We start from the raw sequence: 24,266 nt of genomic DNA on the forward strand, positions 1-24,266 counted from the left end.
TCAACAAAACTTTCACTTCTGCAACCTTTCACACAATATCTTTTACCCATTTTATACTTTATTTCGCAAATAAATCTTGAGCGCCGCCATTCATGTATTTTGAAAATTTCTTTATCAAGTTGGGGATACCAATTAATATTCAAAGTTACTACAATGTCTACCATATTAAAATTAATGTATTTTTTGTTGTGCACATGCTTGGTTAAATCAGTTAATAATATTGACATTATAACTATTTACAAATTACGTAAAAGATATCAGAACCGCACTCTGAATATAGCACTTAAATAATATAAGAAGGTATTTAATTTTAGTAGTTATTGATATAAATACTACCAAAATGGTATTTTTTTTAACATTGGCAACATGTGCGAGTGGGACACCGAGACCCACTTTTGCTATCTCATGTGGACCGTTTTCTCTAGTCTGGTACGAACACCTTTCTGGCTCGGTGATAAGGTTCAATTTAGTATGGCAAAAAAAGTGTCAGCTCGCTCCTGTTTAGGGTATAACTTCATGATAATATGTACCTACCCTTACCATCATAACATTTTACCCAACATGAATCTATAACCTATATGTATCTTTATAGTAAGTATTTATATTATTTGTATTTTTATATTTATCCCAAATAGTTCTAAGCTACCCTCCGGCCCAGGGTGCCACAGAAAACCAGCGCTGTGGTATTTATTTATACCAGAGCATATGCTGAGTGGCGTCCTTTTGTAGCCACTATAGCGGCGCCAAAATTTGTTGTTATTCCTTAACCCTTACCTTACTCCTTTTTCTATAACTACCATTGTACCTAGCTTTAAGTGTTTAGTGAGTAAGTTCTTTTTTGTAACTGAAGTGGCGCTGTTTGTAGAAGGTTTTTATAATAAATGTCTTTCTTTCTTACAAAAGTCAGTCTCATTATTATGTATTTTCCACACAGTATTTTTATGTATTTTGTACAGGGTAGCGTGTACTATTCCTAAGATTATATTTAACACCATGTATTCTGATGCATCACTGTACTGTACATGTATACAATAATAAACAATAATTATCAAAATACATTTCATATAAATTTATGTGTTATTCCCACTAGTTACCACCAAGTTGTTACCGTGGTAACAACTGGGATTTTTTTTCTCACTATGTGGTAACAACTGAGAAAAAAACATCCCAGTAGTGTGTGGAAATTTTTATTCCCAGTTGTCACCACCAAAATATTTAAATGTTAAATGCTAACAAAAATACCACTGGTAACAAATTGGTGGTAACTAGTGGGAGTAACCCATAATTATGTGCTTGTGGTTATTCAGTCAAAACGACCTTTCATTGCCATCTAAAATACTAAACCATCTGCACCCTTTTTTGCAAATGTTTGATCATTGTGCCTTTAAATAAGGTTAAAAATACCAACAATTTTGATTCTGATAAAATATAGCTCAGGCTTTTATACTGCTCAGATTAAGCGGTAATTCTTATACGAAATTTACACGCCTTCGGTGACGTCGACCACGACGTTCGCTACCCTGGTCAGAAGGGGCCCGATGTTGTCTTTAGGGACGGTATTCCATTTTTCCTTTAGGCATCTTTCCGCGGATGCATGAGATGATTTCTCGCCTGGAACAGTATTTTCAACATATGAGAAGATACAGGTTAAAGTTTTAGAGACAGGTAAAAGCTAATACTATGTTTTAGAGGTGTGCCCGCCGTAAAAATCTGAGCGTCAAGGTCGTATTTTGAGGGATAGTACGTATGTACTTACTTAATTATTATAAACACAATATATGTGCAAGGCTATTTTTAATTTTTTATATATATATTATATTATTCATTTTTGAAACCAATAAATAAATAAATACTTAAGTAGGTACCTTGAAATAAAACTATGAAAACGGATTATATCGCGTATATTGAATTTATAATACATCCCGACGTTTCGAACCCTTTACAGCGTTCGTGGTCAACGGGTGACTGAGGAAAAATTACAAAGTGCAAAAATACCCACATACTAAAAATAATAAACAATCATAGACTATAAACTTTAAGGCTGGTTGTACATGCAAAATCGGTTCATAAGGCTAGTTATACACTACAATTATTTTCAAGTAAAGATTTATATATATGTCGGAGCGAGACTCCAGAAGGACACATTGCAGCGTTACATTTCAGTTTTAGACGCCTGTATACAATCGATTAGCAAAGTTTTGCTATGTATTACTTAGTTGATAATGTAATTTATCGAGTTATGTAGAGAGTAACGCCATCTATTGGCATTCTTGTTGAAATAAGATTAGGTACAGGCTTCGGAACGTCAAGTGGTTTAGCTTGCGTGAAGTTAGGTACGAGTTGGCAGTTTTGTTGGTAACTGGTCAAGCAAGTTGGCCTACATTCATTTTGGTGGGAGCGATTAGGCTCCGCCGCTCGGCGGTATTCATTCGAGGATTCTCGATCGGACCGTGCTAGATATCGGACATTAACCAACCTCGTGCCTAAACTCACTACGTTCCTGAAGGCTTATACCTGAAGGATTATTTTGAAAGCTTATAGATTCCAACATTATTTAATCATTTAGCTAAGTGTTTTATTCCAAGTGTTAATTTGATTTCTTATGAGTCATTAGAGGTTTACTATTGTAAAATTAAAAAATAAGTGTTTTTTTGAAAAGATATGTCCCGCCGAGTTTGTTGCCGGTCCCATATAGGGTTAAATCTTCTCGGGTCAAGAGGTGTACGGTTGGAACCGGAATAGCTTTGTTTGACGTTCATAATCGCATTGTAATATGCCTACCTACTTGAATAAAGATTTGAACGTTACAAGTGATTTTGTTATTTCAAATTAAATTGTCTTTCATTGCAAGCGTGACTAGTTATTTTTATTATTTAGTACGAAAGTATAGTAGGCACTAGGTTGATGAGTCCGTTAGTTTATTTCATACACTGGTAGCAGTGGTAGTATACTATTTAGCTGTGTAGGCATACATCGATGTACTGCGCCCACTACCGCCACCGCCATATAGACCACCCGCCCCAATCTTCCACGACATATATATATATATATATATACGCGATAAAAACTACGCCGGCTCCAACCCTACACCACGGACCCGAGAAGATTTAATTCCCTCCTAAATTGTAGGAGGGTATCCCAATATGGGACCGGCAACAATACAATAATGCGGCAATGGGATGTATTATAAATTCAATATACGCGATATAATCCGTTTTCATAGTTTTATTTCATGAGTAACTATCGCGGTAACCGAAGACAATATTAGGTACCTTGAAATTTTGAATCTTAAGAATTGAACAATACAGCCCTCGGTGTAACAAAGATAGTGGGAATCCGTTTAACGGCATATTCTGTATCGTGTTCTGATTAGGAAAAAGAAGAAAACATTTGGGCGTTGGGAAATGGGTTGGCCGACTTGAACGAACTGCCCAATAAAACAAAATAGTTTTTTTTTGCGTCAAAAATATTTTTTCTTCTACGTTTTCCTAATCAGAACGCGACACCGAATATGCTCTTAAATGGGTTCCCGTCCTCACTATTTTTGTTACATTCTGTATAATTCTCTCGAGAAGCGGCTAGTACGATTACCCCCACCGTCGCTATGTCGTTCTGGTACGCGCAAAAATTGTGTGAACCAACTAAGCTAAACACACACGTTACCTGAATTGTGGCATTTGGCGGTGTTCAAAGTGAAGAATATGGCGCTCTTCCTGACGAGTGGCTGGTACTCGTCGCAGTAGTAGTGGAACGCCATGGCGAGCGGCGACGGCACGAGGGCGACGTCCTTGACGAGGAGCACCCCCGCCGTCGTTATGTCGTCCTGATACGCGCGCACCAGTTGAGTGTGACTGCCCATGTTTAAGTCCGCGCCGTCTACGACTCGGTGCTTGGATGGGATCGTGTCGTTACCTAAAAAAAAAGAATGCAACTTTGCTTGAATACCCATTTATTTAGGTGCATCCATACCGCAGTTAACTTTTGAGAAGCAACTGTGGACCAACACTATGTTAAGTAATTTTTGTGAAGTAACACGGTAACAGTAAGTAACTAGGTAGTTACCTAATGTTGTCGTGTTGCTCTACCTAATATTGAGAGAGTTTTTCGCGCAGTTTGAGTAACCCGACAAAACTAAAAGGCCTCTTTAGTTGGAAAATTATTTAGTTCCCCATTGATAAACGTGCTAACACAGCTTGTAAGTACCAGTGATGGTGATCTGATCCCTTAATGTTAATTATTATTATGTATCTAAGCTGTAAGATAGATACTTACGTAAAAATTTGGCCGTATGTGAAACCACATTGTCAACGAACCCATCAAACTTGCTAGGATCGTAATCATTTTTTTGGCTGTTATAAAGAAATATAAAACAGCTAGTATCTTCTCTCTCAAATATCGTTGATATTCCTAAAAAAAAATATTCATTTAGTATGCCACCGCGCAAGGGTAAAAAGAAAAAGAGTTAAGCAATACTCAAATGTGCCGTTTTTAAACAGTGGCGTAGCGTAAACTAATCTAGCCGTGGCCAAAGTCGCATCTTCAAGGCCCTTTCTTTTCTTTTACTGTGTATTCTCAAGGTACTAAAAAAATACATTTTTGGTACAAGCTTTTATCGCTGAATGTACTTTTCTTGCCACAGTCAACTAATTCAACACATCGAGACAATTCTATCCCATCAAAAAACATTACATGTAAAAAGATGCAAGTCTCGCAACGCAGCTCTTCTACTAAAAAAAAGTTTTGAGATGTAATGTGAAACCAAGTCGGTTATTTTAGTCAGTGCCAGGGGATGTTAAGGGGCCGTAGTCGATTTTGGAGCAAAAATTTAAAATTGATAGATTTAGTCGTTGATATTATACACGTTTTGTTACGTAATATCAAATAACAAGTATTGGTTTCTATTAGCACGTCTTCTCGTCTTGCCTTTTAATAATCAGGTTGCGAGCGTGCGTCACCGGTAATATATAAAAAGAAGGGGTAGTTTTTAAAAATTCATCAAAAATTTATGGTGGTAAATTATACAAATTGATGTATAAGAATAGTTTCAGCAAATGTTTTAGATTGTTTAAGTATCAAAATTATGTTGAAATTAAGTCGATTTTCAGAGAAATTGTCACTTGTTTTGAAGTAATTTCTGGAGAAAATTGATTTCGTCTAACTTTCATTTACACTACTTCAAAGTCATAATTATAAAAATGTAGTCTGATAAACGTCAAGTACAGGATATGTGTAATACAAAATTATCATGTTTAGCCGTCCAAACTTTACGAAATTTACAAATAAGAGCGATAAAATCAGTGCTTTAAGCGCGTTTACCTAAACGTCCATCAGAAAAGCCCACATTACTAATTTAGTGTCTGTTTTCAAAAAATTGATCTGATAAAAGGTAAGATAAGAAGACGTGCTAATAGAAAACAGTACTTGTTATTTCAATTAGGTTACAAAAGGTGTACAATTTCACCGACTAAATCTATCAATTTTACATTTTTGCGACTAAAATCGACACCGGCCTCTTAAAACCGTAACAATATTAGATACCTTTATTTTTTTAATACATATAATGACTTGGCAATCGCACGGCTACATATTGACATAAGGATAATTATAAAATAAAATAATAATTCTTTTATTTGCATAAAATATGGTACAACAAGGTGATATAGGCTATTTGACTAATTTTTGAAAATGGTTTTAATTGATTGTTTATGACTTAATAATTACACTACATTGATATTTCCGTGAAATTTCCTGTATTAAATATAAAAAAACAATGTTAAAGTTTATTTATTTTGAACGCGCCTTAAACGCTGTTTTTGCAAAGGGGCTAATCACGTGACACGTGTGACGTCACACGCGAGTAAACTCAGTCAATGACCTTAGTAAATCTTATGGTTTATGTGCATTGAATTGATTATTTCACTGTAAAATGGTATATAAATGGTGTATAGTGCCGCAATGTTCAAGTACGACTATAAAAAAATCCAGATAAATTGTTTGTTTCCGTTCCAACGAATCCCAAAAAAAGAAAAATGTGGTTAAAACTAGCGCGAAGAGACCCAAAGAGCATTTTAGCACATACAAATGTTTTTATGTGTGAAGACCACTTCGATGTAAGTAATATTTAACTGTAAATAAATATGGTAGTTAAAGCAGCGGATTTTGTTGTATTTAACGAAACAAGATCTAGGTATTTAATGTATTACTACATAACCTCATAACATAGCTCTTTCAGCATTAGTAGGTAGTTAGTAGCATACTTTTTCTTTCAAACTAAAGTGCAGTATGGAGATACTATTCTCGTCAACGTATTCTATATATATATATCGTCGTCGTATTCGTATCATCGAAATCGAAATGTTCGTAAATAAACAATTTCTACGTATACTCATGTTTTTACATTTCTAAGTTCCGCAGCATAGTAATCCGGATTATCTTTAAAGAAAAGTGCAATTGATGCGTCTATGTCTGGTAGGTTGCCGCTATCAGCTTTCACATATTTCGGCTCCATTTTGAGATTCTTATGAATATTGAGCAGCCGGTGCGCTTAGCCGACTCCTACCAAACGTGGGAGGGCCGAATGTAGGATGCCGCCGTCTATACACGATGGTAGTGAGGTCGATGGCCCTGTACGGTGCACCCATCTGGGTAGATGCCCTTAGCGCCGAAAATCAAACCCTTCTACGAAGACCCCAAAGGATCATGGCGATAAGGGCCATTAGAGGGTATCGCACCATCTCTAGTGATGCAGCATGCGCCTTGGCCGGCACCCCGCCCTGGGATCTTGAGGCAAAAGCCCTGGCGGAAATGTATAGACGGATTGCGGAATCACGAGCAAGAGAGACGGAGCCTATGCTTGAGGAAGTGAAACGCTGGCGGACAAATGCTCAGGTCACCGTTCTCCGAAACTGGGGTGAGAGGCTTGAGAATCCATCCGGTCACTGGACAGTCGGCGCGATTCAGCCTGTCCTCGAAGAATGGATCGGTAGACAACACGGTGTGGTGTCTTTCCACCTCGCACAAGTACTCTCGGGCCATGGGTGTTTTGGCAAATACTTGTGCGAGAAGGCCAAACGGGAGCCAACGCCAGCGTGTCACCACTGCAACAGTGCAGAAGACACAGCGCAGCACACGCTGGCGGAATGCCCAAGTTGGGTGGCGCCGCGCAATAACTTGGTTGCGATGATCGGGCCTGATCTGTCATTGCCGACCGTCGTAAAGGCAATGACAGAAAATAAACGATGCTGGAAAGCTATGACCACCTTCTGCGAGGTGATCATGACCCAAAAAGAAGCAGCGGAGCGCGCGCGAGAAAAGGCTGCGGAAGCTCACCCGCTGCGGCGCAAAAGAGCAGGGCGGAGGCGGGTCGCCCATGACCGCCGCCTGCCGCCTTAACGAGGGCCTAGGGGTGGCAGTCACGGGGACGACAGCCATCTAACTAAAACTAGGTCCTCGAGGCGAAGGGTGTGTCAAAAAAAAAAATGTAGGCACGCCCCAAATGCCGGTTGGGAAATCAATTTCCCGGAGATGGGGCTTAGCAGCCGGCCGCTGCGAGGTCACGGTAGTGTGCACTTGGTGTTCCCGTGGCCCCGCCTTACAGCACCGAGGCGACAGACGGGGTGGTTGTTTAGTGGGTAGACTTGGGGTCCCATGAGCCCAAAACAAGGAGTCCCACACGCCCGAGTGGTATGCGTAATTGCATTTTTCCCCCCCTAAAAAAAAAAAACAAAAAAAAAGGTTGCCGCTATCAGCTTTCACATATTTCGGCTCCATTTTGAGATTCTTATGAATATTGTGCTACTAGATATACGGATTAATCGGAATATATCAGAAAACTGTGGAACAATAACTAAAATTAACTAAATACAAATAAAACAGTTAAAACACTCAAGGCAATCAAGAATGTTTACCCGCGTGTGACGTCATCCGAGCGTTGACCAATCACAGAGCGTTCACGTCCCTGATGAAATTTCAAAAGATATTAAATTTTCTTTCGTTTATTTTCCAAAAACTAAACATAATTTACATTCAAATATAGTGAAATATACTTTATTAGTTTATTATCTTTCAGGATGACAGCAATTCGGTATATATTTTTAATGTTGTCAAATACCCTATTGTAAAGGTTTTCCCGTACAGTGACATATTTTGCTGGTTAAGCATGCAAATGTTATCTTAAAGCTATAAGTTAATCTATTATAATGTTAATCTATATCTAATCTTAATTAATGTAATTAATCTTATTTTAATCGCAAGTCAGACCCCATATGGAGTACTGCTGTCACCTTTGGGCAGGAGCACCTGGATGCCAGCTTGGACCCTTCGACTCAGTCCAAAGGCGCGCTGTACGAATCGTCGACGATCCCAAACTCACAAGCGGTATCGAACCTTTAAGTCTAAGGAGAGACTTCGCCTCCTTGTGTGTGTTCTACCGCTTGTACAATGGGCTGTGCTCTGAAGAATTGTTTGACATGATGCCAACGGCCGCTTTCTATCACCGCACCGCTCGCCATCGGCAGGGTGTTCATCCTCACACCCTAGCACCTAAATGGTCGCGTACTGTGCGGTTTAAGAGGAATTTCCTCCCGCGTACGCTTCGGCTGTGGAATGAGCTCCCTGCCGAGGTTTTCCCGAGGGGCTACAGTATGGGGTTCTTCAAAAAAGGAGTGTACAGGTTTTTAAAGGGTCGGCAACGCGCGTGTAATATCTCTGGTGTTGCAGGCGTTCATAGGCTACGGTAACTGCTTACCATCAGGCGGGCCGTATGCTTGATTGCCACCGACGTGGTATAAAAAAAAAAAAAAATCTTAATATAATCTATATATATAATCTTAATCTATTAAGTCTAGTGATAAGGATAATTCGTCAACTACTTAAAATAATCCTAATTGAGCGCTAGCCGTAATGATAGGTATGCAGTTTGAGCAATACACATACGAGTACAAGTAAAGCATTGTGTGCGATTGCCAAGTCATTATAATGTATTAAAAAAAATAAAGGTATCTAATATTGTTACGGTTTTAACATCCCCTGGCACTGAGACTTGCATCTTTTTACATGTAATATTTTTGATGGGATCTCATCTCTTTTTGTAGGCAGTCCTTCTTTTCGTGCACTCATACCCAAACCATACCCATACGATGTCTACACATATCATAATTATACACATCTTCATTCATACTCACATCGTACAACGTAGCGTACCTATCCTTATCCTACTAATTGTACGAACTGCAAACGTAACTTTGTTATCACGTATATTTATATAGGATTACAAACTTACTTGTGCAGTTAATAAATCTTTAAAACGTGATTGATATTGCAGTATTTTTAAGTTTTTAATACGCTGAAAACTAATTACGTTTCAAATTTGGAGCTTGTAGGTCTGCTAGAAATACCTTAGAATTATGATGATCGTCAGTGTGTCTGTGACAAAACTAAGGAATTTTGACATGCAAAACTTCTTAAACTACATGTTCAAATTACATGTTATTGAGAATGTATCTAAATCAAAATCATGTTATGCTCTATACGTCACTGAAAATTCAGGGCTCTAGCTTTAGCTATCACAAAATTACAGTACGTTGAAAATGGCCTGAGTGGCTTCGAGAAAAGGATGGTACGGCCGTACCTCTTTGTTTTGCTCGACTTGGCGGGGGCACTCCCGTGCCCCCAGAAAAACCCTAACCACAATTAGATTGCGTTGTTTCATCACAGAGTTCCTATGGCCACCTCCTGTCTTCATCATCAGATCAGCTTGATGGTACCATAATATTGCATTGTCACCCGACTTACATATGTATGCAAATTTTCAGCTCAATCGGAAATCGGGTCAATGGCCATGCCAGGATAAGCTAAGTGCCAGTTGCACCATCCTCTGTTGCCAGACTGATCAACGTCACCCGGCGCGCCGCATTAGTTATTCTGTGGCGCCGCGGCGGTTTACTATGAAACTTTCCATACAATATAAGTGTTCCGTTTGTCAAAACTAGGGTTTTGCGCGGAACACTAAAAATTTAGCGAACTCTAACGATGACAAACAGTTTGGTGCAACCGACCCATAGTGAATCTGCCCCCAGCTCCCCAGCGAGTTTTGGCTTGTATTTTTTCTGTTGATGTGGCTTTCTAATAGTAACAAGTATGCAAAATTTTAGACCCCAAAACTTTATAGTTTTTTGTAAAAAAAAACCGGCCAAGTGCGAGTCGGATTCGCGCACCGAGGGTTCCGTACTTTTTAATATTTGTTGTTATAGCGGCAACAAAAATACATCATCTGTGAAAATTTCAACTGTTTAGCTATCACGGTTAATGAGATACAGCCTGGTGACAGACAGACAGACGGACAGCGGAGTCTTAGTAATAGGGTCCCGTTTGTACCCTTTGGGTACGGAACCCTAAAAACGGAATATGATCTTTCTCCGATTTTGACGTGCGTCGCGTATGTTGTGCGTTGTGCGTATAGTAATGACAAAACTATAAAGTTATGGGGTTTTAAATTTTGCATACTTGTAACTAATAGAAAGCCACATCATCAAAAAAAAATTACAAGCCAAAACTCGCTGGGGCCAGATTCACTTAGCTTATCCTGGCATGGCCTTTAGCTTCCGAGATTTGACCCACACCAAGGACCATAAAAGCTAACAAACACATAAGTACTAACAGGGCAAGTTAAATAAAAGCTTGTGGTAAAAGTGTTACAAATGTCGGGACTGGCCAAACTTATAGGTACATAGAGAAGTAAGTAAATACAGCGTAAATAAGCGCTAAACAGCTAAGGTTAGTACAACAATGTAGTTACCTGCTTGTAACTGTAGTATCGAGTCGTCAGTTACTTTGTATTTCACTCCCAATTCATTCAAATCACTGCGAAATTTCATCTCATCATATCTAGCCTGCTGGTCTGACGAGCTGAAGAAATCATAATAATACGTAGCGCATAACACGGTCAGCAGACCGACTAAGTATTTGGGTATGTTTCCTGGGGTTTTTTGTTCTCGTTCTCTGCTTGACTGGTTTATTCTGTGGGAAACGTTTGGAGATATGCTGGCAAAGCTGGTGTTTCGACTGTCACCGCTTCTATTGCCGCGAAGCCGGGGCGATACTGAGTCGGACTTGTTAAGATGTGTTTTGCTCTGCGACCGCCAACTATCAAAGTCGTCACTGTAATATGAACGTGACGGGAGTGTGGCGGGTAAGGACTTGGCTAGGACACCGCTGTAACGAAACAGACATTAACCGCTCACAACTTATTGACTTTGTACTGTTATTGTTTACGGAAACAGAAGCAGAAATAAATTTAAAAAAGCAAAAATAATGTTTAATACTAATTTGATTAATTGTAACTAAAATGAGTAAAGTTATGGAGTTAGGCAGAGTGATGAGTCATGAGCTATTGATGAACGTTTCGTTATAGTAGTTAGAATATAGTAATGAAAACACTAAACGAAGTAGATATTACAAATTACACTACTATTGTATATGATACATACGTTGGTATGGTACCTATATAAATAAGATGCATTGGGGTAACTGGGTCATTTTGAGTATTTTAGGGTCAGTCCATGCTACGTTTTCTTGCCAAGTAATATATAGGCACCTACCTATGCACTGACAATTTAGTGCAAACTAAGGGCCACCTCACTCTAGCGTCTTTTCAGCGTCGTCGGCGTCTAGTCAGCGCCATGGAACATGATGTCGTTGCGCAGTTACGCCAACAAGTTGGTTATTTTTATTGTATAATTTTTTTAGGTAGGTGCGACAGACATTCGGTTTCGGCAACATTCGGCCGAATACCGAATATTCGTGGCATCTCTATTTTTGACCCCATTACTTCAGTTTATTGTAAAAATGAAATATAGGTATTAAAAAAAAACTACTTTAAGGTACAGCTACATGAAAAATACGCATACAAACGAGAAATACAGTTCAATTAAAAAATCTTTTGAAAAATTGGTTAAAAATGCAGGCCCAATAAGTTAGGTACAGTACAGTCGATGTCAAAAATAAAGTCTTGCTGCTTGTAATATAGCAGACAATAAAAACTTATATTTGACATCCGCTGTACAATGCTTCTAGAAAATCAAAGATATCTATAGAATCGATTCACTTACTGGTCATCAGAATCATCTGTGTATTGTTGATTTGGGGGTGTCATAGAATTTCTTCTCCTCATGGCAACTGGGGACGAAGTATGACAAAATTTGCTGAAATTTACATAAATCACATTAAACATTTTTGTATATCATTTTCTTTAAAACACAGCTATATTTCCAAAGCAGAAATGTAACACACCAACCACCCACCCATGGCCATTGTTCCTATAAAGATATTTGATCCTCACAGAAAAACAGGATTGATTGGTTCTTTTTTACGGAGTCAGGTCTTTAAGTTGTGTAACAAAGATTTTTACTGATAAAAAGTTATAGGTACAGATCCTTTATTATTCATATATATGGGTTGAAAGCTTATTTAATGTTCATTTACTTACAGTATAATTTATCGTAATTTGCTGTCTCACTTTTGCATAATTCTATGTAATATTGAGAAAAAAGTTATATAAAAACATGCAAAAAATACGCGGCCTGTTTATTTTTCTTTTTTACATGGTTGTATCTTACATAAAACAAAAGCAGGGTCTTTTATCTTTCTTTAGATATATAATTCATGTGTATTGGACTGCGAAAATTGCAACTGTTCATGTTTTACCAAACCTACTCTGTTGGATCAAAGACAGATATAACTCCGTAATAGATGGATACAGTCTAAGGAAAAAACGTGCCTCGAAAATCACGAAAATTTGATTCTCGATCAGATGGCGCCACTAGTTTTGGCCTACACTCGTATAGAGGGCGTTGACTGTTTTGTTTGTTATTTATAATTTTAACGCATACCAGTGAAAGAACATGGGTCAAAATCATATAAAAATAATTAATGCAAATAAAAAAATCATTTATCCATATTTAAATACATTTTATCGTATTTTTATAAATATTTATTTTTAGTTTTAAAGTGTGTCGACAGATGGCAGTGAATTTACTGGGGTTACAAAATTTACTATGACAGTACCGCTCTAGTATAAGTTACTCTATGGTTGGATGGCAGTGAAAAATAAGCATGTTGCTGAAAATTACCCTGAGTTTGAAGGGAATTAGCTGAACTCTGAAGTCCAGGAGAACTAAATGCTGGTGATAAAATAACATTCTAATAAAGTAGGTTCATATAAATAAACAATAGGCTTGTTGACACATGTTGAATTTTATAACTAAATCTAGTTAAATAGATAGAAAATGAGAAGTTTTTTTTAACATTCAAAATGGAAAAAAATAATGGTGCCGTTTGATTCCTTACATTTTATTTAAAAAAATATTGTATAGCAACTATACATAAACACAATATTTCACTGACAAAATCGCGATTTCCTTGTTTTCCAAACATCGGAGCGGCTTCTGTTACATGCTGATTGCTGACATCACAATGTATTGCCATTTTGTTAGGACTGTTTCGTGAGTGAAGTGCGATTGTCAGACTGACCATTATTACATACATACGATCCAAAACAAACATCATAGATGCCCTCGAGTTTGTGCTAAAACAGAAATGGAGATGGGCCGGCCACATAGGAAGATTGACAGATGACAGATGGACCAACAAAGTCACAAAGTGGCCAGGACCCCATGGCAAAAGGAAGGCGGGAACACCCATAACAAGGTGGTCCAAGGATATTATAGCCACAGCCGGAGAAAATTGGCTAATCAAGGCAAATGACCGAGAAAGGTGAAAAGATATGGAGGAGGCCTATACCCGACAGGGGTCCTTAAAATAGTAAAAATGGAAAACAATAATATTAGAAAACTTTTTTTTATCATGTAAAACTATTTAAGGAAAAATAAAGGCTTAAATAAATAAATAAATTACTTTAAGGCAATGGGTCCCATATAGACATTTGATCCTCAAAGCAAACCTGATCGACTGATACCATCCATAAAAAATTGTCAACTACCCTATTGTACATATTTTATTAATGTGACACTAATTTTTACTCCCTTTCGTGAAGTATAATTTTTCACAATCCAGCCGAATATTTTCATCTAACCACAATCCCAAAGTAAACAAGTACTTAATAAAGAAAGTCGCGATCTAAATTTGAAACTAATTTATAATTATATTAAGTTTTGATCAGTATAAAACTTAGCTTTCAAATCATCTTACTTTTTTTTATTGAAGGCTTTGTATTACATTTTATCAGTCAAAATCAAAACCTTTGTTACAGAACTTATGACCTGACTAAGTATGTTGTTTGGTATAGTCAAGTTCATATATTTATCATGTTTATATATTTATGGAATATTGGCTTGTAAAGATGTTTGTGAATTAGACTGTACAGAACCCTAAAAGTTGTCACCAAGGCTGTTTGTGTAAGTGGTCACACTTACACAATTTATTTACTGTATGGTTAATGATCAGACGTCAGATTCCAGGGAGCATAATTTAAAGACAGGAAGGGAGTTCCTATATTGATAAACACAATTATCAATGTTTTCCCATATACATATTATACGAGTGATCGCTCCAAATTAAGTAAGGTGCATATAATTTTGTAAGTATTATTTTGAAGACAATGACAAAATATCAGTTTGAGTAAATAAAACATATTTTTAATGACCGCTAGACTGTGAGTACCTACTCAGTTTCAAATCTCTTTCTCTCTCTCTCATCTTGGAGTAAGTTTCAAATATGCATTAAATACATAACACGAAAATTGAGCTATAATTTTGTTATATTTATATAAGTACTTTCTTTGCCCTCTAAAATGCGAAACCTATTAATTATATGTATGCGTATATGATATGTATACCTCACAACGTTGTCCACCTCGTCAACCCCATCTGCGCCCTCCTGGCGTTCGTCGTCGCTGCTATTGTCATCGCCGTACCGCGTCATATCTCCTGCGTTGGCGGACCGATCGTGACAATGAATGCTTCTCCTGGCAGTTGGTGTTATCTGCCTCCTAATATTCTGTAAAACGTGTATAAAACATTAGCCAGAAACGTCGATTTTTAATTGGAGAGATTGGAGCTCGTAAAAATGTTAATATATATGTATACTAACCCCAAATTCTTGATTTATACTCATTTATAAATAATTGTTGCTAATCCTATTTTATACTAATTAACTAAGAAGTTAATCATTTTAAAATCTAATTTGAGAAAACGATATACAAACATTACAAACTGACACCACACCACTACTCACGTTTAGTGTTGCCAACTCGGAATTTGAAAAAATGCCAGACATGTCTAAATTATGCCAGAAATATGCTAAATAATTTTGAAATGTACTAAAAAAGATGCTAAAATATTATAGGTAACAAAAAACCGGCCATTATGACATATGACATGACATTGACATTGACTATACCATAGATAACACAAAAAGATTAGTGGATGTAGACGAGACAATTTCTCGCACAATCTGATTGACAATTTAATTGGTAACGCGTGAAAGCCCTCTACATTCATGCGCGAATTACGGCGCCGTGATTCGCGCATGAGTGTGGAGGGTACTTATGAAAAAAAGGTCGCGGTGCGGTGCGGTAGTCTGTTACGGTTTATTCCTCGTATGTATAAAATTTCCTTTGACGGTTGTGCCATGGATTGTCTATCACTGCCAAGTAGGTTTCAAACTTGGCTTAGGGACATAATCACTTGATTCACTAAATTATGCTAAAAAAGATGCCAGATGCTAAATTGAAATTTTCGATGCCAGAGAGTGTGAAATTATGCCACATCTGGCACCAATTATGCCAAGTTGGCAACACTGCTCACGTTATGTTTAGTATATGGATGGTATAGAAAGGATGCCAATCTCTTATGGCAGAATTGTTGCAACAGTGACCGCTTTCAGCTTTAAATAATAGTTCCTAATCTCTCCGGTGGCGCTAGTTAGGCTCTGGGACATGAGTATAACATGAACCATATAAGGCAACAAATAACCCGACCAAATTACGTAGGTTGCTTTTGGTAGTATTTGGGTTATGGATGGTATAGAAAGGATGCCAATCTCTTATGGTAGAATTGTTGCAAAAGTGACCGCTTTCAACTTTAAATAATAGTTCCTAATCTCTCCGGTGGCGCTAGTTAGGCTCTGGGACATGAGTATAACATGAACCATATAAGGCAACAAATAACCCGACCAAATTACGTAGCTAGTTTTTGGTAGTATTTCGGTGTATGGTGGCGCCGCCTAATTACTGTTTTTTGATGGACACTTTTCATACATAGAGATTTAGCTCCTTCATATAGTCTCCATGATTTCGGTGTATGGTGGCGCTGCCTAATTACTGTTTTTTGATGGACACTTTTCATACATAGAGATTTGGCTCCTTTATATAGTCTCCATGAGCAGTACTGAGAGTTTGAGTTTCACTACTTGACGCTAGGTGTAGACTACGAAAATAATAGTCTTTTTGGTAACAAAACCTTATTAGATCTACTTACCATTTCTTTGGTACCGTACCTCTATGTTATTTCCTTTATGGATGGTATAGAAAGGATGCCAATCTCTTATGGCAGAATTGTTGCAAAAGTGACCGCTTTCAGCTTTAAATAATAGTTCCTAATATCTCCGGTGGCGCTAGTTAGGCTGTGGGACATGAGTATAACATGAACCAACAAATAACCCGACCAAATTACGTAGGTTGTTTTTGGTAGTATTTCTGTGTATGGTGGCGCCGCCTAATTACTGTTTTTTGATGAACACTTTTCATACATAGAGATTTGGCTCCTTTATATAGTCTCCATGGTTTAGTATAAATAAATGTAATAATTACTAAACTAAACTTATTCTGTTCTATACCGTCCACACCCGCTAGGCTAAACGGGTTGTCAATTTTAGTTAATGCTATACAACCAGAGCGCTAGTAGTATAAACGAACTTTTGAAAGGGTCCAGACTAAGCGGCGCGAAGCCGCGAACGCGAGTGTGGAATCGATTTCGCTGATTACGAACTAGACTCCAGAGTCGCGTTCGCGGCTTCGCGCCGTGAATCGCGCACGAGTGTGGAGGACCCTTATGGAAAACAGAGCTTGCTGGGGACAAAGGCCTATTGACTTCCTTAGAAATATATGACCCTCAGAATAATTACTAAAGCATAGAAGTCGGGCAAAAATAAAAGCTTGGTAAAAGGTATCGTATTCACAACACGCTATCAATTTTTGTCTATGAGTGAGTGAGACAACAATCCGCAAGTTCTTTCGTTTTTTTCAGTATTGTCATAAGATGAACTGAGGAAAATGTCAAATGGTTCTATGTGGTTCTAATATAATCCAGCCAAATAAAATATATGTTCGTTATTTCACAGGTAGGTGTCAACTGTAACAACTTGACATAGTCGTATTATTTTAAATGAAATATTTCGGGAAGCGCTGAGTTTTTATTTGTAATGGTTTGAAGTTCCCTTTGTGATAATGTCTTGTGTGATCGAGGGCTGTAAATCGCATACAGGAAGAAAAGAAAATACGCACGAACCGATAACCTTTAATCGGTGAGTTTTGTTCAATTTTGAAGAAATTAATTTATAGGACCTGACACTAAACATTGAAATCGATATGTTGTTTATGTAATTATTACTTGCATTCAAGTCTATATAGATTTTTGCATATATTTTCGAACTTTTCTGCTAAGTATGAAAGGTATCGACCTCAGATCAATAACCTATCGACATTTACAGCTTTCTTATAGTTTGGCCCAGGACTGTCTCATTTTAATTGATGAGTACAGACAAGGGCATAAATATATATGCATTCCCAAAGTCTCAAAAATAGGTGTACGCTCAGACAATAAAATCGTGTTCACATATTTTTGAGCCATTTGTCTGGATCGATATTTTTGCCTTCGACTGTACCTATAGTTTTCTTTGTTCTTACTTACTGACAGATTGTGTTTGCCAGACTATAGTATAATACTAAAAACCGGTCAAGTGCGGGTCGGACGCGCGCACCAAGGGTTCCGTACTTTTTAGTATTTGTTGTTATAGCGGCAACAGAAATACATCATCTGTGAAAATTTCAACTGTCTAGCTATCACGGTTCATGAGATACAGCCTGGTGACAGACAGACGGACAGCGAAGTATTAGTAATAGGGTCCCGTTTTTACCCTTTGGGTACGGAACCCTAATAAAAAAGACATTAATGATCATTGATAAATGTTCCTTTTATTAATATTGTTGGTTTACCTATCTCACAAAACTCAACTTTTTATTTCAGATTTCCAAAGGACGAGGAATAGGGGATATTACTGCAATGTTCTGCCACCAGAGTGCAGCACTAGCTTTTTTAGTGCACCGTAGAGTAACTTATTCATACTGTACCTTTAACAGGTTTTTGACAAGTTTTCAGAGGACCTACCGGAAAACTCAAATCCGAAATTTCGTTATCTAGCTGCCTCTTTATCGCTCGAATACGCAAGAATGACAGAGATGTTATATAACGAAAGTTTGATTTTCTTGTTTCGCGATAGACCCTCAGATTGTGGTAGTGGCGCCACCTACGCCGAGTTTCGCGTAATATTCCCTATTATTAAATAAAAAAATATATTACACGAACGTTTTTTTTTTTTTCATTTCCAATTTGGTACATGACTAGAAACTATACTTAGTCTTTTAGCATTAGAAAAAACGGTAAACCATTTCCACGTGTCTTTTTATTGACAAGTTTTTTCAAAAATATAGCAATATTTTACTTATGAAAGCAAAAGTATGTAAATGATCGTATATTATATTTATTGTGACTTATTTTCAGTGTTTTTCGATAAAACGACACGTTAAGATCGCTCGCCTTTTTCTAATGATAAAAAAACGAGAGGTATAGTTAGACGGTTCTGAGTGGTAGACTGCAAATGAGTTAAAAGCTATATTAGGTACATGCATTAATCCTCATATCAGGCGGCTCTTTGATTCCAAGGATTGCATAATTTTTATACTTTTTAATGATTTTTAGAAAATGAAAATTATAAAAAGTATAAAAGTTATGCAATCCTTGTATTCCACGCATTTCATTTCATTTCATTTTAACGAGCCGCCTGCTACAGATTTCTTGAAATTGCCGCGTTTTTTCATGTTCAACTTTCATTAGCCAGACTATTATCAATTTGCCAATTTCGTGATTATTCTTTTACACGGCACATAAACTTATGCATAATTTATCGATATAAAAAGTCGACACAGTAACATCCCTAGCAAATTATCAAACTTATGACACCGTACGTAGATGAGAAATAACAAGCATATATGCATCTCTTTTCGGCACATTATCTAATTCGTAAGGAAGTAAAGTACGGGTATACATATTTGCGAAGCATTTTGCCCGACTTCTATGCTTTAGTCATTATTCTGAGATATGACCCTCAGAATAATGACTAAAGCATAGAAGTCGGGCAAAAATGCTTCGCAAATATGTATACCCGTACTTTACTTCCTTACGAATTAGATAATGTGCCGAAAAGAGATGCATATATGCTTGTTATTTCTCATTTACGTACGGTGTCATAAGTTTGATAATTTGCTAGGGATGTGACTGTGTCGACTTTTTATATCGATAAATTATGCATAAGTTTATGTGCCGTGTAAAAGAATAATCACGAAATTGGAAAATTGATAATAGTCTGGCTAATGAAAGTTGAACCTGAAAAAACGCGGCAATTTCAAGAAATCTGTAGCAGGCGGCTCGTTGAAATGAAATGAAATGCGTGGAATACAAGGATTGCATAACTTTTATACTTTTTATAATTTTCATATTCTAAAAATCATTAAAAAGTATAAAAATTATGCAATCCTTGGAATCAAAGAGCCGCCTGATATGAGGATTAATGCATGTACCTAATATAGCTTTTATCTCATTTGCAGTCTACCACTCAGAACCGTCTAACTATACCTCTCGTTTTTTTATCATTAGAAAGAAGGCGAGCGATCTTAACGTGTCGTTTTATCGAAAAACACTGAAAATAAGTCACAACAAATATACGATCATTTACATACTTTTGCTTTCATAAGTAAAATATTGCTATATTTATAAAAAAACTTGTCAATAAAAAGACACGTGGAAATGGTTTACCGTTTTTTCTAATGCTAAAAGACTAAGTATAGTTTCTAGTCATGTACAGTCAGCTGCAGAGAAAAGGCACCCCCCCCCCTGCATACAAAGTTCTGTAAATTAGTATGGACGTGGGGTACCTTTTCTCTGCAGCTGACTGTACCAAATAGGAAATGAAAAAAAAAACGTTCGTGTAATATATTTTTTTTATTTAATAATAGGGAATATTACGCGAAACTCGGCGTAGGTGGCGCCACTATCACAATCTGAGGGTCTATCGCGAAACAAGAAAATCGAACTTTCGTTATCTAACATATCTGTCACTCTTGCGTATTCGAGCGATAAAGAGGCAGCTAGATAACGAAATTTCGGATTCGAGTTTTCCGGTAGGTCCCCTGAAAACTTGTCAAAAACCTGTTAAAGGTACAGTATGAATAAGTTACGATACGGTGCACTAAAAAAGCTAGTGCTGCACTCTGGTGGCAGAACATTGCAGTAATATCCCCTATTCCTCGTCCTTTGGAAATCTGAAATAAAAAGTTGAGTTTTGTGACCAACAATATTAATAAAAGGAACATTCATCAATGATCATTAATGTCTTTTTTATTAGGGTTCCGTACCCAAAGGGTAAAGACGGGACCCTATTACTAATACTTCGCTGTCCGTCTGTCTGTCACCAGGCTGTATCTCATGAACCGTGATAGCTAGACAGTTGAAATTTTCACAGATGATGTATTTCTGTTGCCGCTATAACAACAAATACTAAAAAGTACGGTCCCCTTGGTGCGCGCGTCCGACCCGCACTTGACCGGTTTTTAGTATTAAACTATAGTCTGGCAAACACAATCTGTCAGTAAGTAAGAACAAAGAAAACTATAGGTACAGTCGAAGGCAAAAATATCGATCCAGGCTTAAAAATATGTGAACACGATTTTATTGTCTGAGCGTACACATATTTTTGAGACTTTGGGAATGTATATATATTTATGCCCTTGACTGTACTCATCAATTAAAATGAGACAGTCCTGGGCCAAACTATAAGAAAGCTGTAAATGTCGATAGGTTATTGATCTGAGGTCGATACATCACTATGCCAAAAATATAACCTTTCATACTTAGCAGAAAAGTTCGAAAATTTATGCAAAAATCTATATAGACTTGAATGCAAGTAATAATTACATAAACAATATATCGATTTCTATGTTTAGGGTCAGGTCCTATAAATTAATTTCTTCAAAATTGAACAAAACTCACCGATTAAAGGTTATCGGTTCGTGCGTATTTTCTTTTCTTCATGTATGCGATTTACAGCCCTCGATCACACAAGACATTATCACAAAGGGAAATTCAAACCATTACAAATAAAAACTCAACACGTTTTCCAACAATCTTTCAGGAATAGCAAGAATATAATTAAAATAAACCAAGATGACCGCTGAAACATCCCGAAATATTTCAACTAAAATAATACGACTATGTCAAGTTGTTACAGTTGACACCTACCTGTGAAATAACGAACTTATATTTTATTTGGCTGGATTATATTATAGAACCACATAGGACCATTTGACATTTCCCTCAGTTCATCTTATGACAATACTGAAAAAAACGAAAGAACTTGCGGATTGTTGTCTCACTCACTCATAGACAAAAAGTAATAACGTGTTGTGAATACGATATCTTTTACCAAGCTTTTATTTTTGCCCGGCTTCTTTGCTTTAGTCATTATTCTGAGATATGACCCGCCAAAAGCTTCTATGTGTTGTCCGTTCTCAAAGGGTTCAGAACATAGACCTACTAGATTCATGGTTCAGAAAAAGTAAGATTTTGATTTGTATTTATAAAGTAGTCACACTACTACCTATATGTAAATTATTATTTATTTTTGATATAAATTATTATCTATTTCAGTTGGTATTTGTCTATGTTTATAAAATCTACAGAGGGTTGACGTCAAAGAGTAGTAGTAGTTGACGTGCCTCTTGCACTTGGGTCTGGCTGGTAAGAACTTAGGCCAGGATTACACTCGCAAGTTTTACTTACGTAAGTAGAGATAAAGCTATTTGCTAGAATGAGATAACGATATCCATATCTCATTCTGTAGTATAGCTGTGTCCCTACTTACGTAAGTAAAACTTACGAGTGTACTCCTACTAATCCTGGCCTAAGAACATAGACAAAATCTTTAATGTCGATGCTATCATTAAAGTCATTGAACGCAAAAAAAAACAAAGTTTTCATATAAAACTAACGATTTATTTGCTTAGAATATTTTTATTTAGTAGTTTTAAAAATTAAAACTAATCATATGCGCGAGCAACGTATGCTTAATGCGTCCTCGCACAGACTCGGTTAAATTTAAACCGTTGTAGTAATAAACCAGAAACAATAATTATTTCAAGGTAAGAAATATATAAATCATTAAAAAAAATAAGTGTACTATTTATTGCCAAATTCAAATATAATAATTTAATCTTACTATCACTTAAGTCCCGCAGACGCTATATTGCGTCCGAAATTACAATGATAGTTCATCATAGATGATAGATGCAAAAGCTTACATATTGTAGCTCAAAGCTGGCAAATTTAGACCCCTGGTAGCAATTTTAAGCTAGGTTAGTTAGAAGGAAGTTAGGTAATATTGTTTAATTTGCGACTGTTTCGTTTTAGAGAGTAAATCAACAGATGGCTTGAGCGTGAGATGATAGTATAACCCTGGACCGTCATATATAATAACTTTGAAAAAGCTCAAAGGGCAAGGATCTGCCGTTCATCCAGACCAACCCTGCCACCTACATCAGCTGCTCTCTATAAACATGCACTTCGAGCAGCTTACCAAGAGGGCCATATATGGGGAAACGCTCTGAAAGCAGAAGTTTCCATACTATGTACATCTTTTTGGGGATGGACTGAGGAAAAAGAGAGTTGGACTCCGGAATGGTCGGCAGTTACAGCGATTTGGTCTCAATTAAGCCTCTTGGACCATTGTGGCTGCAAATCTGGCTGCGAAACTATGCATGGTGGGTGTCGTCGCGTCAGCTGGCCATGCACAGCCCAGTGTAAATCATGCAAATGTGGCTGTACAAATCAAAAGTAAGTTAATGTAATTTTCAATCCAGGGTTATTTTGCATGCTGACCACTAATTATAGGTCTGGCACAAAATTATAGGTTTAATGGTTATCAACTAGGCACAAAAATAATTCAACAGTAATCTACAGCAACCAGTTCATGTATGATCAGTGATTTTGTAGTATTGGAATGGTACGAGTACTTCAAAACGACTTTTCTTTTCCAGTTTTACATCTACCGGTGAACCCGAAGAGGACATTTAAGTTTTTTGTTTACAAATGTAGTCACTTTAAATAAAAATAATGCCCAATTTTAGATTTGTTATATTTTTTTGTAATTCAGCACCAGGAAAAAACTTTATTCAGTTTTTATTTATTATTTTTTTATTTATTAAAATAAATTGGGTGATTTCTTTTCATATGACATATTTCATATTAAAATTAGTGCACTTACTGCGGTTGAAGATTTCTTTTAAAGGATTTATTTGTAAGAACGTGCATAATTGAACTTAAATATTTCGTTAAGAATGAAAGGTATCGGTGTCGGGTTTTTTGTAATACTTTTATATACTCAGTACTATATATATATTTATTAAACTATTCATGTTCCACTATCAATTGAGTAAGAAAAAAAAAACTTAAGATGCCGTTTTTTGCCAAAAGGGTTCAGTATATGTTTTTTGAGTATTTTTTTATAAGTAATGTATATAATGAGCTTTTATTTGAAATATTAAAAATTGAAATCGGTCAAATAGTTAAGCTTGTAGAATTTTTTGAAATATATTTTGAAGAAATTTACACTCACATTCAAACTTTTATATTTCGTGCAGTATGAGAGGTATCGGTGTCGGGTTTTTTTTATAATACTTGTTATTTATTCAGTAATATATACATGCATTAAGCTATTCATGTTCCATACATTTTTTTTTAAAAACCAAGTAAAAACTATCAATCGAGTAAAAAAAAAAACTTAACGGTTGACAGCTGTCAAACCGCTAACACGTATAAACAATCGCTATGAAAATTTTAATCTGAAACTTACGTGAATTCTATCATTTGCATCCAAAAGAACAAGCCTTAGAATACTGAAGCCTGGAAAATATATTCCCTCTC

The 24,266-nt window shown here is 36.7% G+C and overlaps 1 protein-coding gene and 1 long non-coding RNA gene across 3 annotated transcripts; one reads left to right on the forward strand and one right to left on the reverse strand.

The window, feature by feature from the left end:
* Positions 1–958: 958 nt before the first annotated feature.
* Positions 959–15,249, reverse strand: LOC134753961 (uncharacterized). 2 transcript variants are annotated; one of them, XM_063689996.1, is made up of 7 exons: positions 15,106–15,249; positions 14,852–15,012; positions 12,108–12,200; positions 10,796–11,157; positions 4,273–4,407; positions 3,664–3,912; positions 959–1,611 (listed from the first exon to the last, which is right to left on the reverse strand). In XM_063689996.1, exons 1-7 carry the CDS (start codon positions 15,127–15,129, stop codon positions 1,481–1,483), a joined length of 1,155 nt encoding a protein of 384 aa, XP_063546066.1. In that variant the 5' UTR covers positions 15,130–15,249; the 3' UTR covers positions 959–1,480. The 2 variants fall into 2 exon arrangements, with proteins under 2 accessions (XP_063546066.1, XP_063546065.1); XM_063689995.1 differs by having other exon boundaries at positions 10,796–11,211.
* A 6,837-nt stretch (positions 15,250–22,086) lies between these two features.
* Positions 22,087–23,499, forward strand: LOC134755246 (uncharacterized). The gene is made up of 3 exons (XR_010129022.1): positions 22,087–22,486; positions 22,755–23,177; positions 23,381–23,499. It is a non-coding gene; the product is annotated as an uncharacterized LOC134755246 (long non-coding RNA).
* Positions 23,500–24,266: the final 767 nt, after the last annotated feature.

This window comes from Cydia strobilella, chromosome Z, assembly GCF_947568885.1.
Source record: "Cydia strobilella chromosome Z, ilCydStro3.1, whole genome shotgun sequence".
Lineage (NCBI taxonomy): Eukaryota > Metazoa > Arthropoda > Insecta > Lepidoptera > Tortricidae > Cydia > Cydia strobilella.

Bases quoted from the DNA above. Each gene is read 5' to 3' on its own strand.
- LOC134753961 (XM_063689995.1), bottom strand. From the start codon at position 15,129: ATGAGTATAAATCAAGAATTTGGG. The intron at 15,013-15,105 runs GTTAGTATACAT...CACGTTTTACAG, and splicing joins GTATAAATCAAGAATTTGGG to AATATTAGGAGGCAGATAAC. The intron at 11,212-12,107 runs GTAAGTGAATCG...GTTTCGTTACAG, and splicing joins ACAGATGATTCTGATGACCA to CGGTGTCCTAGCCAAGTCCT.